At 46.9% G+C, this 18,950-nt stretch overlaps 1 protein-coding gene across 1 annotated transcript; it reads right to left on the reverse strand.

Moving 5' to 3' along the window:
* Positions 1-1,746: 1,746 nt before the first annotated feature.
* On the reverse strand, positions 1,747-17,967 carry tprn (taperin). The gene is made up of 4 exons (XM_080848258.1): positions 15,732-17,967; positions 2,935-3,151; positions 2,171-2,289; positions 1,747-1,880 (listed from the first exon to the last, which is right to left on the reverse strand). Exons 1-4 carry the CDS (start codon positions 17,880-17,882, stop codon positions 1,818-1,820), a joined length of 2,550 nt encoding a protein of 849 aa, XP_080704384.1. The 5' UTR covers positions 17,883-17,967; the 3' UTR covers positions 1,747-1,817.
* Positions 17,968-18,950: the final 983 nt, after the last annotated feature.

The following is an 18,950-nucleotide window of genomic DNA, read 5'->3' on the forward strand; positions in this document are numbered from 1 at the left end:
AAATTATTAATAAAAAAAAAGCCATGTAATAAATTACTGTCATGAAAACACCATTATCCTGGGCTATATAAACTATACAACAATACTGGCTAAGGGAGAACCAATCGTTTTAGTTATCGGTGGCCACCCAGCCACACACACTCATAAACAGACACACACGTAAGTTGGCAATGTGTGTATAAAAAAGGGGGGAAAAGACATAACAGCCCAGCAATGTAAGTCAGTTCAACTTCCTCATGTACTTTGCCTCTCGCCACACATACATACAAGGCTCACATACACATAGAGCTCAACCATATGGATCATTTGTCTTTCAGCTGGCGTGTGTTTCTAAACTGACCAGTTCAGACAAATGTTTACTTACAACTGTTAAGACCAAGACTTATTAAAATACTGAAACATGGCTGCCATGGACTATATGTATCTACTTCTGCTGGGCCAAGGAGAGAAAATGCTTACGATTAAGATTTGATAGGTCACAATTAGATATGAGTATCCCCTAAGCAATCTTAATCCAAATGAAACTGTATAAAAGTTAATTTTGCTGTCCTTGAGCAGTGTAAACACATAAAGGCATCTAGATATAAAGCAGACTCATAGCTTACATCCTGACACAACATGACATTCTGATTTGGTCTGATTCTGATTTGATGGTTACACAGGAGTGTCAAAATTAAACAGAGACCTCAGTGACGCTTGGTTGGTTCTTGGCCCTACAGATAAACTATTCTAGAAATTCCTCTGCAATCTCACACAGATTCATTACAACCATCATGAAATACAAAACTACAAGACATTCACAATCATCCATCCGGGACTAATTGTGTAGTAGTGGGGGGTGGAATAGGATGGAGGGGCAAGTCAATGAGGAATCTACACATGCAAATACAAAAAATAATAATAATAAGCATCACAAACAAATGGTACTGTGGCACCCTTTCACTAGACATTTTTTGAGATTTTTTTTCTTTTCTTTTGTTTATCAAGTTCTCTCCTCCGTTACTTCTTCCTCCTCCACCTCCACTCATCTCTGAAGAGTTTGTAGGTGTGCATTCTTGAACACCCTCCCCTCTACCCTCCCCCCCTCCGCACCTTGAGTCTCATAGGAAGTGAGGACGGGCACAGAAGGCTTCTTGCTCTTCAGGAAAAAAAAAAAAATTTGGTCACTTACTTTTCATGAGGTGATGAGATTGACGACCGACACCCCCGCCACCCCCTGCTCATGCAACGGGGGCGCTAATACATGACAGAGACAAGCTTTAAAGGCAGAGAGGCTAATGCCGCTAGGCTAGTAGGTTCCGCCTGGCCACCACACCGAGAGGCAGGAGTCACACGCCCACCGTGTCAGTGGGGCGGGTACTTCAGACAATCAGGCGCGGTCTCAAACCTGGAACCGGTTTCCTGGAGGGCAGTCACAGTTTGTCAGTCATGGAAGTGATCGACGGATAAACTGCATAAGGGTCTCTGATGACAGGGACAGTCCTGCTGCTTCCAGTGTGTGTGTGTGTGTGTGTGTGTTTGTGAGAATAAGTATGTTTTCATTTGTGTGTGTTTCACTAGATATGTGTGTATGTTTGTGAGTGTCTTTGCATTTTTGTGTGTATTGTGTGTATATGTGTATGTGAGTGGTAGTATTAAAGTCTAAACTGGATCGATAGTTCCTGCTGGGTTGGTTTTTTTGGTCTCACTGGTGTTCGAGTGCATTTGTGTGTGTGTGTGTGTGTGTGTGCGTGCGTAAATGTGCATATGCATACTCATGAGTCGTTGGGCTGGTGCTTGCAGGCAGTGGTTGGTCCCGTAGCGTTCCAGAAGGAGGTTCAAAAGTAGAGAGCTGGTTCGCTGCTGAAATCTGAGAGGGAGGAGCTATCGGCCGGCGTGAGCTGAAAAACGTACAGCACACAGAACAACTCTTATTTTATCCTCTCTCCACTCCATTAAGGCAAGAGCAACCACAAGTCCCTATGAGATATCCTTTGACAAATCACAATAAATATCAACTAACTAAAAGACATTACAACACATCACCATCAACTGAAATTCAAAACAAAAGTTTCTGTCTAAAAACAGGGCCTTGATAATTCTCCACCTCATTAGTCCAAAACAATATGCGACCCTGTAGACTCCAATCAAAACATAGGAGCAGAGCACAAGAGCAAATCATTGGTCTCACCATGACCTCCTCTTGGGGTGTGTCTGCACGTTGAGAATGAGACTGGGCAGGGTCATCAAGCTTGTGGTCCTGCCAGGCACTGTAATCCACAGCGTGCTTCGGAGTGTAGTTGGACAGATCTGAGAATAAAGACACAGAGGTTTGGCAATAGGACACAAGCAAGCAATACAGAATATATATTGCCTTTAAATTGGATAAATAACTGGTTATATTTCAAGTTAATCTAAACCTTACTCATAGTGTTAACATGAGTTTACATTATCCTTATCCTTATCATTAATAATTAATCATCATTAACTTTCACCACAGGACTAAAAAGTGACCCAATTGTCAATGGCCAGCAGGTGTCTCCACTGAGTTTAGTCTGTGAAGAGTTGACGCAAGGCTAACCTTTCACTGAAGCAAGTTTTGCAGCTTCAGCTGCTCCTAAAATAGTCTTTCCTCCTAAAACGTGTCCTTAAAGTCAACAAAAGACAGATACCCTGGACCACATCTGTTCCAAAGCCTCCTCTTCTGAACTATGACTCAATATTTCTCTCTCTCTCTCTTGTCACATCCTGCCACTAGCACTGCAAGCAAGCCATCAACCCACTTGCAAAACCCATTTCCCTTCAGCCTGCTGCTGTGTGTCAGCCTGCTACCGCCCCCCCCCCCTCTTTTTCTTTTTCCCCTCATCCTCAGTCCATCATTCCTTCCTCTGTCCATTCTCTCCATTTCCTCTTCCCTCTGGCCCGCCTCCCCCTCTCTCTGAGAGTTTTCTTTACCAGTGCTGTTGGTGGTGTGTGTGGGGGAGCTGCTGAAGCTGGGCCGTGGGATCCGCACACGCTCAAGGAGGCCCCGCTCCTCTGGCTGTCTCTGCTTCCCCTCCTCCTCCTCCTCCTCCTCCTCCTCGTCTTCCTCATCTTCACTACCCCACACGCTGCTCTCGGACGGGTACTCGAACATGCTCTGCAGGCTGGACTCTGGGAAGGAGATCTTCAGCTGTGGGTGAGAGAGAGAGAGAAAACAGAGACCCGAATGTGTTAGTAGCAGCCACCTTTAGACCTCTCACAGTGCAACAAAACAAACACCCTCTGCTTAGAGTCTAAATGCTAACTGTGTCCAACAGTGCAATCCAGACCAAGATGTAAAAGTAGCATGGAATGTTTTTTTTAGCTAATATGTAATGATGATTCATTTCATAGAGTGATTTGTTTTCCTCATTAAAATGCACAAGGACAACCTCCCATTTGGATGCTAGCCACCAAATGAATACAGAATGAGAAAGAATGAGCACGAGCATGAGTGGCTGCTTTCATCAAAGGGGCTTTCTGACTTGTATCATTTCAAAGATGAACTCTGTCGTTAGTGTTCATCGCACTGCTTCCTCCTCCATAAAGCTGTTCATTAAAGAACAGGTTATTAAAAGGCACTGGAGATCTGTCAGGAGGACAGTGAGCTTTCATTAAGAGGCGACTTGGCACAACTGAAACGCTTTGAGGACAGCACTAATCCACTCTGCCTTTTTGTTCACACAGGAGCCCTCATTCATACAAATCACAGGCGATACGCCGCCACAACTAAGACAAAAAGAGGCAGGCATACATCATTACCGACAACACTTGGCTTTTGTGTTGCTGCTTAAACGTGAATTTGTTTGGGGTGCTTTCGTTCTGCGTTTTGCTTTGTTTTGTTTTTTTAACTCCCGCCTCCACAGCTCTAAGCTCCATGCGGTGTCCTTGCCGAGGAGTTGGAGTTCTCTCAAAAGAACGGGCAGACAAGAGGGACTTGGAACAGGCACGCCCCGGGGAGGGAGGTTTAAGTTGGGCAAGGGAAGGACGTTGGGACTGGTGTCTGGATGGAGGATGCAGCGCTAAAAAAGGCTGCATTACACAATCCACAAGCCCACTACAAGGACAAAATAACATCCCTGACGCAAGTCCTCATTTTTTCAGAGAAACATAGGATTTTCGGGAGATTAGTTAGTTTCGAGAGACTTCATGTACACATGCTGTGCACCCAAACACTCGCCACATTCAAAAAGATTATCTTCAGAACAGCACAGAACAGACATGATCAGCATGTTGCCGTATCTTGAAGGTTCGTGAAATAATCCCCAATGGTTTTGTTCATCTCCAATAGTTTTTGGATTCATGCTTTACTTCATTGAGTACTGCAGACCACTGATCCACACAAGGACAAAGTGAGGAACACTTTACTTTTAACCTTTGGTCATAAAACTAACATTACCATGTCATAACAATGTCATGGGGATGTCATATACTCATTACCTTTCGTGATATTTGTAATCAATAATACAGATGTGTTGTGCCACCATTGTTGTTTATGTTGTAAACAGCTCTCATGTGCTTTGTATTGGGCAATATCTTAATGACACCAATTGAGATGCATCTAGATATGTGATGATCTGAATGTTTATTTAGGCCACATAGCTCCGGGGGTTTCCTTATTATAGCTTCCTTGAAGTAGCTGCTCAACCCTTTTATCATGATCAGTAATAAAAGTACACAAGAAATCTAGGGCAACATTTGTAATGCACTGCGGTTTACAGACAAGGATATACACACCCTGCAACAATGAGAACATGTAGATTTTGCTCCACTTATCGAAATGGTTCTAAATGCTAAGCGGACACCCAAAAGTATTTTCATCCTTTGTACTCTGCATAAGCGTAACATATAACAGGTGTTTTGGCTTCTATTTTTGAGTCAACGTGTTATTAAGGGGCTTTCTAGATAGGCTCCTACACAACCACACACATTATTTTCATTACACACACCCACACCCACATATACAGTACTTGCACACAGCCACACTCACTCAAATATACACCTTGCAGTTTGCAGGAAGTGGCAAGACACCAGTGAGAATCTCATAGTCAGAGGCCCGCTTCATGATGAGGAAGTTGTAATGAAAGACCAAGTATGATTCTCACTCCCCTATATACGCCCCTTAATAGCACACTGATTCCCCAGACATTCTTACTTACATCCAGTCTGAGTGGAACTAAACACTGAGCTGGACTTCTGCTTTGGGAACCAGGAATGTCCACCACGGTCGACAATGGGGTCAAATGACCATGACTGTGGTGACTGCGCTGTACCTTTCACCTTCAGTCTCCTTGGGAACTTAAATCTATCCTAATCTCCATCACAAGGCCCTAACCTCCATCTAATGTACAGGAGGCCAGGCGTGTGGAGGGGGTATCGCAGAAGCCTTGTCCAAGAGTAAACACCCCAGACACAGGAGCTGCTTTGTGTCACCCACATCACCTGACCATTCACTCACACTGGTTTCTTGCTGAGGCCTGACGGCATGCTGCAGTATATGCACACACAAACACACACACACACACACAAAGCGCACACACACACACACACGCACACCGCACACACACACACACATACACACACACACACAAATGAACTCACACACCCTATCACATCTTCAGTCTCAGACTCATCAGAACAATAAGAGCATGTTGGTCACCCAATCAATGATAGGCATCATTATACTTGGTTATTTATCACATTCTGTTCACTGGACTTGATAGGGCAAGTACAAAAGTCTTTCTGCTCATTTTAATTGTGGTTATAAACGGCAGACGGTTGCTGACGTGGTTCCAATAAATGTGTTCTTGATTCCAGCATGATTTCAGTTCCGTGTCTGAAGTAGCTTCCTGGAGAGAGACGAGTAGACAGCATCTCATCCTGTGTAATAAGCCTGAAGACTGAGCATGTCCGAGAGTGAACCATTCCGTTCCAGTGGAAAAACACCCACTTCAGCCTCTGTAATGGCTTCAGAATCGCACTTAGTGAATCCATAAACGCAAACCAAGTTAGGAGATGCAAAAAAAAAGAAAAAAAGGATGGACATGAACTATGTCTAAACTACAATGTTTTTTCCCTTGTCCAACTGTCTTTTAGTGTCAAAAATACCTTACATGGTCAGAGATGAGAGCTTATAGTAGAATAGCATCGGCCTACACACCATGACTCTTCTCAACGATTATTGCGCCCACGGGTTACATAAGGAATAGCATCATGAATCCGTAAATGGGTTCAGTTTGATTCAGGCTAAGCACTACATAACACAAGGGGTGAAAAAGGGTTTAACGGTTCCTTTTTCTCTCTTCAGTCTTCAACACAAACTTAAACAACTCCTTAAACATATTTAAACAAACAGTTTACCATATAAGGGCAAAGCTAAGACGAGAGCCTTGGCCTAGAAACAATAACTTCTCTAAATCAAGTATTCTATACAAACCATCATATTGTGCATTCCTGAGTGATTTTGGTAGTGTTTTAACACCGAATATTAAATATCTCAAAAGTATTTGGAATTCCATGTTTGTGCGGCGGTTTTAAACAGGCTTTCCTGACCACTGGCTTTGACATTTCCGCAACTCCACCACACAACTTAACGGATAAACCCCACAATCAAACACTCCTCCCATCCAAGTGTGAATCCATTTAAAGTTACCCATCTTCTTATCTTGCTTTTCCGCAAATGGCATCCAAGGCCTATGCCATGATTCCACACTCTCTCGCCTGACTCATTCTCTCCCTTTAAGAGATGCTTGGTGGTTTATTTTAATGGGGCCTCTCCTCCTGAGGAGTCCAGGGCCGGCTTTATGCCCACAGCAAAGCCAAGAGCCCAGCCAATGGGAGTGAATCAATAAATCAAAGTAGCCTGTGGGATTACTTCCTCTCGGCTGGGGAAAAGGGCCTCACTCGGTCGCTCACACCATCCAGCCCTCGCCTCCCTTTCCCCTCCTCTCCTCTCCAACCCGCTGTCAGGGGCTCAGTGCCCACCCTTGGCTGTAAAAGGACGCATTATTGAGCCAGAAAGGATGCTTGAGCTCGCTCCATCTCTCTCCCCCCCCCCCCCCCCCCCCGTCTTATTTCGTCTGGGTGTTATTCCCCCTTTCTTGCAAGTGTCTTCCTCCTCCTGTCTCCATCACACTTCCTCTCCCTCCTCATCTCTTATTGGCACCACTCTTTTTTTTTCTCTCTCTCTCTCTCTTTCGTCTCAGTCATGGGTCTGAGCTGGGGCTCCATTAGGCCAGTTCCAGCCCTCAGGCTCTCCTCTTCCTCTCTTCTCCTTCTAACTCCCTCTCTCCCCCCAGCAGCAGGAGTAGCAGAAGTAGCCTCCTTGTGCCATGGCCTCCACGACTTGCCCGTCACCTTCCCCCACATTCACGCTCACAACACTTAAAACACCACAATGAAGTAGGATGACTCACAACACCAGGGCCGCTAATTTTAGCCCTTCCTTTAGCCACCGCGCTATTGACGTGCCATTGTCGGCCCGGTGCTTTGCTTTGTCTTTTACCACGCTGCCGTTCAGGAACTGTGGTAAATGCCACTGTGCTTGAACTTTGTAATGAGGGCCTTTGGGGCGTCCGTGTGCGTAACCCCGGGAGTGCGGGCGATCCGCTTCTGCGTGCGTCTGAGTGCACATGAAAGGAAAAGGGCAGTGTGCCAGAGACAGGGTTTTCTGGGCCATTTAGATGCCCCGTCCTGATTTGGACTGGGCAGAGAGACAGAGGGAGGGAGAGAGAGAGAGAGAGAGAGAAAGAGATAGAGAAGTCGGGTGAATGAGCAGACGTGAAAATTGGTGCACAAGGAGTGCACACACTGACACTTTTGGACAAGCTGAGAGACCAGCTGAGAGACAAACAGACAGACACCCTCATTGCACACACGTTGTGCCTAGGTGAATTATGAGCACTGGTTGGCACTAACGCCATGGCGGAGGTTTGCATGGGTGTGCTAAGGCTTTGAGGTCAAACTGGAGCTATCTTTGAGGAGCTACCTGTGTGCATACATGTGCGTGTGTGTGTTCACGTACGACTGTGCGCGTGTGTAAATGTGTGTGTGTGTGTGTGTGTGTGGGGGGGGGGGGGGGGGGGTTACAGAAGCAAAGCTTGCTAAGGCTTCTCATTGGAGGTATGGGATAGACTGAGCAGATGTCTGATTAAAGCTAATCTCTGGGCAGAGACTTTAATGGCTTAATATTAGGAACAGGCTGCACTGAGGCCTTCAGTCCCACAGAGGTAAAAGGAAGAAGACTACACCACTCAAATTGGACAACTTTTTTGAAAGTGATGTGTATGCAAGTGATCAACCAAAGTGTTTATTTCATCTTTCTTTTCCCCTTAGGCATACTCATTATCTCCAAATAACTAGCCAATGTACCTGCATTATATATACTATTCTATATAGTACACTCTTTTCACCCATAAACTAATGCATCTACTTTCTCTATTTCTCCAAGATCTTTCTGCTTTCATACGGGCCTCTGTTCAAGCCTGGTAAAACCAGACCTTTAAATTCACTGCAATGAAAACTGAGCTGGGAGCAAGTGGCAGGCGGAAAAATAATACCTCTGTGCTTTATTCTTCCTCCAAAAAAATAAGATCCACACACAAGTAATGACCTCAATATAAGTTCCTGTACAAATTGCCTGCAGATGTGCTCAAAGTGCTTTTTCAGACGATAGCAGGCACAGCTTCTACTACCAGTGGCACGTGAACAGGTAGGCTTTATTGTCATGTGATGTGGCTGCTTAATCTGGATAGGCTTTATCTGTGTGTGACTCACTATCAGCTAGGTGCCCTCGCGTTGTGTGTGTGTGTGTGTGTTTGTGTCAGAGAGCGAGAGAGAAAGAGAGAGAGAGGGAGAGGAGAGAAAGAGAGAGAATGTGTATGTTGTTTAAATTTAAAACACTGGGAGGGTCTCCTCCTTTGAGAGGGGATGACCATGATACATCGTTTGTGTGTGTAGGCGTGAGTGAGCGGAGTGAACGGTTTGATGTTGATGTTGATTTCACTCAGAGAGAGAAGGACACAGAGAGAGAGAGCGAGAGAGAGAGAGAGAGACAGAGAGAGAGAGAGAAAGTGACTCTTCCTTATCCAGGGATTCTAAATGACAGGATAGAATGGCAATGGCCGTCTGTTGCCCGGAGACAGACACCATGGATATAGCTGAAGGAGGGAGAGAAATGGGAGAGTCAGGACAGAGGACAGAGGAAAGGCGGCGGGGGGTGGGGTGGTGTTGGGTGAGAAGGTGTGCTGGGTGGCTGAGACTTGGGTTAACAGAGTTTGTACCCAAAACAAAAGAGACAGAAAAGCAGACAGGGAAAGACAGAGAGTAAAGACAAAGTAGTCCCTGATCTAGGATTTTAAACACCCTACAAAAAACAGGGAAGATAGCGAGAGACAGACTGAGAGGGAGAGAGAAAGAAGGGATAAATAAATCCTCCACAACCAAAACCAACTTATTTGAATAACTGACAGAGAAGCAGGCTGTACCGCTCACAAAAGAGTATCATGAGTTTGTGTCTTTTGAACTCTAAAAGCTGTTTGCCTGGCTAAATTAGTAGCACATTTGAGTAGAATTTGCATGATGTGTTAACCAAATAGTAGCTCATACCACATAAGCATACACACGCATACAGGCAAACACAGGCCCATCCACACAGACAGTTTCACACACACACACACACACACACACACACACACACACACACACACACACACACGCACGCCAAGGCCTGCTTGAATTAAACATGACTATGACAGTAGCGATCTGCTGTCTGAATTTTAATTACTCCACTGGTATAGAGAGGGCAATCATGCACACACTGCTAAGGGTCACTTTCACATCCATACACACTCTACATCTCAAACAGAGAGAGACAGAGAGAGAGAGAGAGAAACAACACAATGGGTGAAACGGACAGGAGCTTAATACCACCATTGCCAAACCCTCTTCATTAGCCATTTTAACGCTCTCTTTCTTTCTCTCTCTCTCTCTTTCTTTCTCTCTCTCTCTCTCTCTCTCTCGCTCACACACACACACATACCCCAAATAAAATCTATCTGATCTATAGTACTCGTGGCAGCACTTTAGATGTCCTGAGGACAGCTAGCGATTTGGTGCTTATGTTGCTCTCTGTCAGCGACAACCACCAGCAACAAACATTGCTACAGCCCAGCAACCTCTGTGAGTGAGTGAGTGAGAGAGGCTGTGTGTGTGTGCGCGCATATGTGTGTCCTGGGGGTGAGAGCCCGGGGGTCAGGAAAGGGACGGGGAGAGGGAAGAGAGAGATAGAAGGAGAGGGACGAGAGAAGGGTAAGTTACAGAGAGAAAAACACAGACGAAAGAGAGAAAGAGTGAGAAAAAGGAGACACAGACATTGATCCGGAGACAAAGGGGGAAAAGGTGTGTGTGTGTTTGCAGGAAGTACATGATGAAGAACAGACAAAAAGACAGACAGACAGACAGAAGGGGGCTGGGGCGACAGCAACAGTAAGTGAGGTGAAGTGAGGAAGATCCTCTTGTAAATTAATCATTTAACACAGTGGACTTTCACACCAAAAGTCGGAGCCGTGGAGAACAGAATGCTATCGCTAAGGCTACCAGTTAGCTCTCACAGAGCCCAAATCAAAGGCTAACAATGACCTCCAACCTGGTGCGCTGTGGTTTCTTAAACAGGTAATGTTATGGCAGCCTGGCATAACAAGCCCCTCATAAAACTCCTCTTTGTTTTCTGAGCTGAGGCTGGAAAAAAAAGTTATTCATTGATGGAGGGTCTGTTTCATGACATCAGCGGGTAAAGGAATCTATGCAGTGCTTCATTACCGCTGCACAAGCCAGTTCCACGTCAATGTTATACTCCCAGAACCCGGTTTGACCTCAACTTAAGGTATCTCTAGCCGTCAATTAAAACTCGTTTAGGACAAGACAGATGCATAGCAGTGGACGGTCTGTCTGCCTCATGACCTGGTCGCCGTGGATACTGTGGCTGAGGATTCTTAATTGTGTGCATGTGCTGCTACTATAGAGCCCCACAACTGAGATGCACTTCGAAACACAATAGAGTGAAAGACTAGCGTCTTTGGAGCCACTTGTCTACAAATATATATACACAGTCGCCGCACCAAGCTCGTTTCACTCACGAGTAGATATTCTATAATTTGCTGACTGTATCTGTGGGCTTGGATGAGAGCTCAGTAATATGTTGAGGAAGACCGCATGCAAAACCTACTCAGGAATTTTTTATTTTTTTTTTAAACGTAGAAAACAGCTGTCTTGTGACAACTGCAAACTGCTATGGTTATGGGTGTGCACCTTCACAGCCCTGCTGTTGTACATAGGCTTGGCTGAGGGCTGGGTGATGTATCATACACACACACACACACACACACACACACACACACACAGTCATTGAAGGAACGGCCTGTGTACCCTTGCCCCTCTGCCACCACCCAGCTGCTCCCACCCCAGAGAGCAAACAGGACAAGGTGGGGAGTGCCATGCACACGCACGCACACACACACTCACGCACACACACACTCACCCCCCCCCCCCCCCCCCCCCCTTGTCTCTCCCACAGATAAACATTCACTCCACGCACACATGCGCAAGCCCACATATATCCACTGTAGCACACACACACACACACACACACACACACACACACACACACACACACACACACACACACACACACACACACACACACACACACACACACACACACACACACACACACACACACACACACACACACACACACACACACACACACACACACAGTGTGACCGGCCACTTCACTGATGCTTCAGCAAACACTTTAAAGGCATGTGGCCACAAACCTCTGGGAGTCCCAGTCCACATCACGCACACACTTGCAACACGTACACACCCTGCATCACTTACACAGTAAGGGTCCAAGAGACTAGGTGGGACAGAGTAGGGAATGTATAGCAAAGCAATGGCAAAGACTAATCACAGACACAATGTATGACTCTAATGTAGAACTGGTCTTGACAGAAAGGTCAAAACGTAGGGAGATGCCTTTAATGTGCTGGCCAAATCATTTACGGATCAGAGACAGACATCTAATGGTGTATTATTAGTCATGGAGTGTACACACTTCTTCTTCTTGTGATCCAGTGGTACGAACCAGTGCATAGCCGTGGTGTTTTGCTTCTGAGAAATTGTACCGATAACAGATACAGCCAACTAGCCAATGGAATCTTTCCTAGGCCATTTTGATTTAAAAGACCATTTATAGTTACAAAACCCCAATCTATGCCTCAACAGCTAATTCCTGAAACTACAATACAATAAACTAATTACAGAGTAGGGTATCAATTACAAATGACTGTGACTCATAGGGGGCAATTGTCTACTTAACCTGGCCCGAGACGACAAATGAGCCACACAAACACGTGCAAGCACATGCATTCACATTCACAAGCACACATGAGTTTACACACAGGCCTACATTATGACCACAAACACACAAAAGCACACACACACACAATACGCTCACATTCATGGGTGTACTGTGAGAGTTTGTATGCTTATGTGTCTGTACACATTTCAAATACAGACTCACAGAGTACACCCACGTGCACTGCACACACTCAAATAGATATGCGCACGCACGCACGCACGCACACACTCTCACCCTTGCGACTGCCTGCCTGTATGGTTTTCTGCCCATAATGATAGATCAGAGTGCTTCCAAAGCCTCAGACTAGAGCAAACAGCTCCGCCCTAGCCATCTTTCCAGCGGCGCCCACTATGGACCAAAGCCCACTGCCTGAAAAGTACAAGCACTCACAGACAACAGGGTACCATCCACATTCATCCCATATCTTATCAGCATTCACTCCCAATCATATTCATCCACATTCGTTTCCAATCATATAAATCCACATTCATTCCTAACCATATCAAGTCACTTCAGATCATTTTTCACCCTAAAAATGTGGACGGAATTCCCTTTGGTTGTTTTACACTAATCCACATTAGGGCTTGCATATTTCTTATCAGACTGGCCCACGCTGCACAGAGGTTGTGCCTGACCTATATAGTCTCCCCTCCCATCCGTTCTCCCCCAGTCGAGCTCGAGGTGCACCACACGGCAGGTCACGAGAAAACACCAAGGAGCAAAGGACAATCTTGATTGAGCCTTGCCGGCACAATGCAGTGGGGCTACGGGAAGAGGCGGCTTGGTGACTGGAGAATGAGAGGAACTTTAAATCTACAGCTGCGGGTAAGGAGCTCAGAGCCCGGAGTAGCGGCTACGGCGTTCCAGTTTGGGCCCTGGAATTCCTTGGAAAAAAAAAATAACTTCACTGGCAAGTCCCAGGAACTCCGTCAGAAACGGCTGGCCCACAAATATGTGTGAGAAAGTTAAAGAGAGGGACAGTGCAGAAGAGAGAAAAAGGGAGGGATGTAGGAAGATGGAGGCATCATGACTGAGACAGCATGATATACACTGGGCCACAAATATGGGAGGGAAAAACATGTTGGCTACAGTGAGAAGCAGAGAGGTTGAGAGAGAGGGAAATAGAGAGGGGAGGAGAGAGAGAGAGAAAAAAAAACATAAGGAAGAGTGAAAAGGGCAGCTTTTATGGCGGTGTTCAGTAACAATGGAAAGCTGTGGTTAATATTTCTCCAGTTGCGTGCTATACTGCGTCAAACCGTGTACTTAAAAACAAATTCTCCAACAAGGCATTCTTCTGAAAACAGGGGCCACGGCAGCCCACTAACACCACTCATCACACATCCTTTATAACCAATCCACTCCAACCCGGCAGATGCAAGGCCTGGATTCCACACAAATTGCCACTGATGCTCAAAAACCCCAGTCCAACCTTTGCCACAGGGAGAAAAAAAACAACAACACAAGACTGTGTGGAATGCAGGAACACAATAGGGTATAGCGTTTTCTCAACCAATTGTGACAGTGTTATTAATTAAATTAGGTGTGCAAGAGACACAAAACAAAGACACACACACAGACTCTCACTTATACACACGTTGCTGGCATCTGAGAGGGCGGCTCTCGATAATGCTACTGTGCGTCTGTATCATTGGCAGGAGCGCCCTTCTCCCCCTCTGGGTGTGACAGGAGCGTTGGCTGGGGCGGGTGAGACGGGGAGGGACAGTAAAGCCCAAAGCTTTGAGCAGAAGGATTAGGCCAAGCCAAGGAGACTTCCAACAACCAATGCTGCGTTTCATAGCCAAAAGCAACTAAACTGGCATACTATGACTAAGGCCAAGTCTATTTACTGATTTAGGTTGATGTTATGCCTCATCGTGTTTGGTATAGCCTATATGATGGAGCTCCAAAATGTTTGGAATATATTCACCCTCTAAAGGATGTGAATAAAAGTGTCACAACCAGTCATGGTGGCATGACTCAGAGAATGGAGACACTGAGGTGTTCTTTATTTCTCACACTAACCTCATCTGAGAGAGGAACTGATACTAGCCTGCTGAGACGAGGCTTGATGTTTCTCAACCTCACCTCACCAAAACACAACATAAAAAAAAAACCTAGCTTCCCTTTGACAAGCCAAAATAACTCACTCCTCTCCTCCTAGACTGCTTTGTTCACAAATGTTAGGCTGTTCACCTATTGTGGCCAGCCACAAAGGGCTTCCAAATCTTTCGAGCTTGAAAACTCCCATGTCTCTGTGTGTTCAGATCATGTGGCAGCTTTTCAAACCACTCCCTGCTCTGCTCAGAATTCCGAATGACTACAGAAAGCATGATTCTCCTTTAATTGCCCGCACACCTGTATCACCTGACCACACCAAGACAACGCCTGGCTCTCGTTCAAGGAAAAACAACAATTATATAACAAGAGAGTTAATGTCTGTGGAATGTCAAACAGCAACAAGACAAACAACAGTGAAGAAATGTCAACAAAAGACACCATATTAACTGCTTATATTAAATGCTGATATTAACTTTAATTTCGTGATTTACCTCAGACCATTAGTACAACATTTTAGAGAGAAAGCATTTTTAGCGGCCCTCCCTCTTGAGCCTAAGCAGGTAGTAGTGGGCTTTACTCATCGACAGCTAAACACATTGCTTGGATCATAGGGTCACTTAACCACACTGAGAGGTGTTTAGGTGCCTGAAGCATGCTACTAAGCTCCTTCAGATGTGGAATCTGGAGCGGATTCGCCCTGATCGGCACGGAAGAAGCAGATCTGGGCCAGCCCTGGGTAGGATCTGCCCCAGTGTCACTGGACTCAGTCAGGTTTTCAGCCAAATCCCCAGGATCAGGTAACTGCTTGATGAGATTGCCCAGTCAATAAGCCTCAAGCACACCCTAACCCAATAAAAGCCAAGTTCAACGGCATGCTTCAACAGGACAGTGGTCCACAACAGCCGCAGCCGCCTTAGTGCTGTAATCTAATGACACCCGGCACAATCTCTGGCCGCTAACAAAGCCTCTCACAGGAAGCAACCCAGTGTCGAGTTTAAGGTATTCTGCACTGAGTATGACCTACATGAATGGAGAATCTCAACAAAACAAAACCAATGACATTTCAGTGAGAAATGGAAATGGGCTTGATGAGCATAACCAAAAAGCATAAAGGACCAGTCAAGTGGTTGAACACGATGCACTCTTCACAATTTCACAGACGGAGAGGAAGAGAAAGAGGGACAGAATGAGAAAAGTTTGTGTTTTGACTAAGCTTGCTTGTGTAAAGCTATAAACAGTGAGGCTTATTTACCTTCTTGCCTGTGGATCCAGATTTAGATAGGCAGGATCGGCCCAATGACAGATAGCCACCAATCACCTCGATCTCATCCACCGCCGGGTAGCGCTTTTTCAGCAGGGTGCCCAGCTGAGCGTAGGGGGCCTGTGAGGCCCCTGCGCTCGCCACGGGTGACCCTGCGGCAGAATCCTGGGGATCAGGCGAGGCCGGCTGTGGCTCCTGCTTGCGTTTGGGCACCACCGTGAAGGTGTGGGACCCCTTGTGCCTCTGCACCACAGGGCTGGTGGGCTGAGCAGGAACAGGTGCCCGTGCGGATGCTGTGGCCTCCACCTCCACATCGTCAATGTTGGTGACAGGAAGCTTTTCAGCAGTTGGTGGCTCCACAGGCTGCACTGTGGGTTTTGTCTTGGGCGAGAGGGGTGCAGGGGAGACATTATGGAGGCTTCTGGGTACAGGCTGAGCAAGTGGCGGCTCAATTTTGGCTGGCCTGGGCGCCCTCTCGACGTCCAGCTTCTTGGAGACGGGCGGCGTCGGGGGCGGCATGACTGGAGTGGTTGGCACTGCTGGGGGAGAGGTCAGAGAGGGAGGGGAGACAGGCTCCGACGGACGCTGGGACTGGGGTGACAAGACCGGGCTGGAGGGCGTGGTGCTGCCCGCTGAGGAGGTGAAGGAGCCACGGCGCGTCTTGGGGATGACTGTGAAGGAGTTGCGGGACTGCAGGCGCAGGTTGGCAAGAGCGCGGGCTTGGATGTCGCCGGTCGGGACCAGGGAGAGGTCCGGCCTGGGCGACGGGCGGATCTCGAAGGTGGGCGAGGTGGGGGAGCCTGGTGGCGGGGGGGAGAGGGGGCTGTCTGAGGGGAAGTCGGCACGTGCATGGTGTCTCTCTGGAGAGCATGGCACCTTGGGAGGCTTGGAGGTCCCATCCGTGGTGTCCCATTCTCGCTCACGGATGGGTTTGGAAGACCCGACCTTCTCTGCTTCTTCTTTCGGATTTATGGTGATCCGGCGACCTCCACGGCTGCCCTCCAAGCTCCGGAGGAGAGCAGACGCGGGCTGTGGGGAGGCAGGAGGGCTTTCTACATCAGACAGAGAAGGCTGTGCTTTCGTTATGGAAGACTGAGGAAACTGTGGACTGGACGGCACTGGTGGCTTGCTGTCCAAGGTGTGAGTGGGCGAGTCCGGCAGCGGGGAGGTTATTGGCTTTGGCACCAGATCTGGCTTTAGTGAGGGTCGTGGTCTTGGCCTCACGGAAGTGGAATCTAAGTCTAGGAGGTTCTCAGTGCTGCGCGACTTATGTTGCAGTCTACCGTAGTTACGGTCGAATTTCTGCAGCATGCGACTCACCCTACCCTGACCGTCGGTAAGGTTGACCAGCTCCGAACCAGCATAACCCGCAGTGCTTAAGTTCTCCTCGCTTTTACTGAGTGCGGAATCGTAAATAACTACCTCTTTTGCACGTATCTCAGTAACCGGACTACCTCTCCGTTCTAATAGATCGTTAAGAGAGCTATAGGCACCTACACCGTTCTGCTGTAGTTTAGATGCATGTTTAATGCCGCTTCCCTCCGGAAAGTAATCAGGATCGGATTCGATAATGATGATGTTCTCTGCACGAATAGTCCGAATTCCAGGAACACTGCCATACAGTTCTAATATGTGTTGCACAGGACGTGAGGAGTTCTCCCGATCCAGTCGCCTCTTTCGCTCCTTCTCCAATTTAATAAAATGGTTCTCCTGTAACGGACCCAAACTCTCTTGTAACACTAGGCTCTCTTGAGTTCCGTTGTCCCTTACCATACTCTCCGCAGATGTCGGGTCGTAGGATTCTATGGCCGTCCACAGATCTTTTGTTTTCACCGGTGAGAGCTCCGGGGATTTGGGGGTGCCGCTGCCACGCTTGCTAACGAAAACCTGACTGGCAGGGGTGATGGTATAGTTCCCGTTAGGATTAGCGCTGCTGGCATCGTCCTTATTTTTAGATCCGCTATTTCCTGTTACCTCGCCATTAACACGAGTGGTAGCTGCGCTCGAAGAGGACTCGCCACCTGCCCCAGACCCGCTGCCTTTTGCTTTCCTGCGTTCGAGGATCTCTCGTTTCCAGGCCGGCATCCTCGGGCTCTCCTGCCCGGATTCTTGGCGGAGCACATGAACGTCGCCGCCCGACATTGCAGGAGAACAGGGGTATCTCCGGGACCTGGGTTTAGATGTTCCAGGGCTGGAACGAAAAGCACAATCTGCTGCCTGACGCTGTACCTGCAGCACCGCTATCACACACGCGCACACATCTTTCAATCGCCTTCTGTGTTCCCTGCGATGTCGCCCTGTCTACGGACACTACCCCGCCCTCTGCACCTGTAAGCCTACGACGTCACCCTTGAGTCGGAAGATCTGAGCCTCAAGAAGGCAACTCATTTGCTCAGATGGATCTAAAGCACATCCTCTCTTTACATATCACACCACCCACCCAAGGAAAACACTCCCCTTTCTATTGTGAGCAACAGAGAAAGACATGCCAATCAAATGGCCTAAGCTCAACCCACTTTATATCAGTTAACTCTTGCAGCGCTGATTCATTTCTTGAAATATTAGTTAGCTTAGCCGTAGCCGTATGATAGGGTTAGACTTTCTCAGTTGTCACAATGGGTAGATGAAATTCTATTTCCTATTACATTAAATCACTATTCCAATTACAAAGCGTTTTTGGACGTCAGGTGGAAACAAATCATTCACCAACACATTTTAAGTGAAATGATAGAACGAATATTTTGCTAAGAAATTAAGCCCATGTCTTTCCATGACCTTCTACAATATCCAGTCAATGAGAAATAAGTCAAATAAGATAACCCTATTTGGGACTGTTTACCTTTCTTGTGTATTCGTATCCAAAGCACAACCTAACGTGAGACTGCGTCAGACATGATCATTCCTAATGAGATTACAGCTGCATAAATACATATTGCATTTCCTGCCAACAGCAGGAAGAGCGCTTACAGTTGGTTCTTCATAAAAGATTTATGGCGACGCTGTTCTTAAGAGCAGTTTCAAATGAACCACGTTACAGTCTGCTAGAGGTAGTCGAAGAAACAGAGACTTTGTACCACCGTTGTCCGTATGAGAAGGGTCTATGTTTCTTGAGGGAATAGCTGTAGCCGTAAGCGTATAGTTTGCGACCATAGACATCCTTCTTAAATAGAGCAGGATGACAGAGTAGGCTACTTGTACAAAGATAGAGAT

Source organism: Sprattus sprattus (assembly GCF_963457725.1).
Source record: "Sprattus sprattus genome assembly, chromosome: 11".
Taxonomy (NCBI): Eukaryota; Metazoa; Chordata; class Actinopteri; order Clupeiformes; family Clupeidae; genus Sprattus; species Sprattus sprattus.

What these genes read in the sequence shown, in the direction of transcription:
- tprn (XM_080848258.1), bottom strand. Translation starts at nt 17,882, where the DNA reads ATGTCGGGCGGCGACGTTCATGTGCTCCGCCAAGAATCCGGGCAGGAG. An exon ending in ACACACCACCAACAGCACTG is followed by an intron (nt 2,290 to 2,934) that starts GTAAAGAAAACT and finishes CTTTATTCTCAG; the next exon opens with ATCTGTCCAACTACACTCCG. An exon ending in CACCCCAAGAGGAGGTCATG is followed by an intron (nt 1,881 to 2,170) that starts GTGAGACCAATG and finishes TACGTTTTTCAG; the next exon opens with CTCACGCCGGCCGATAGCTC.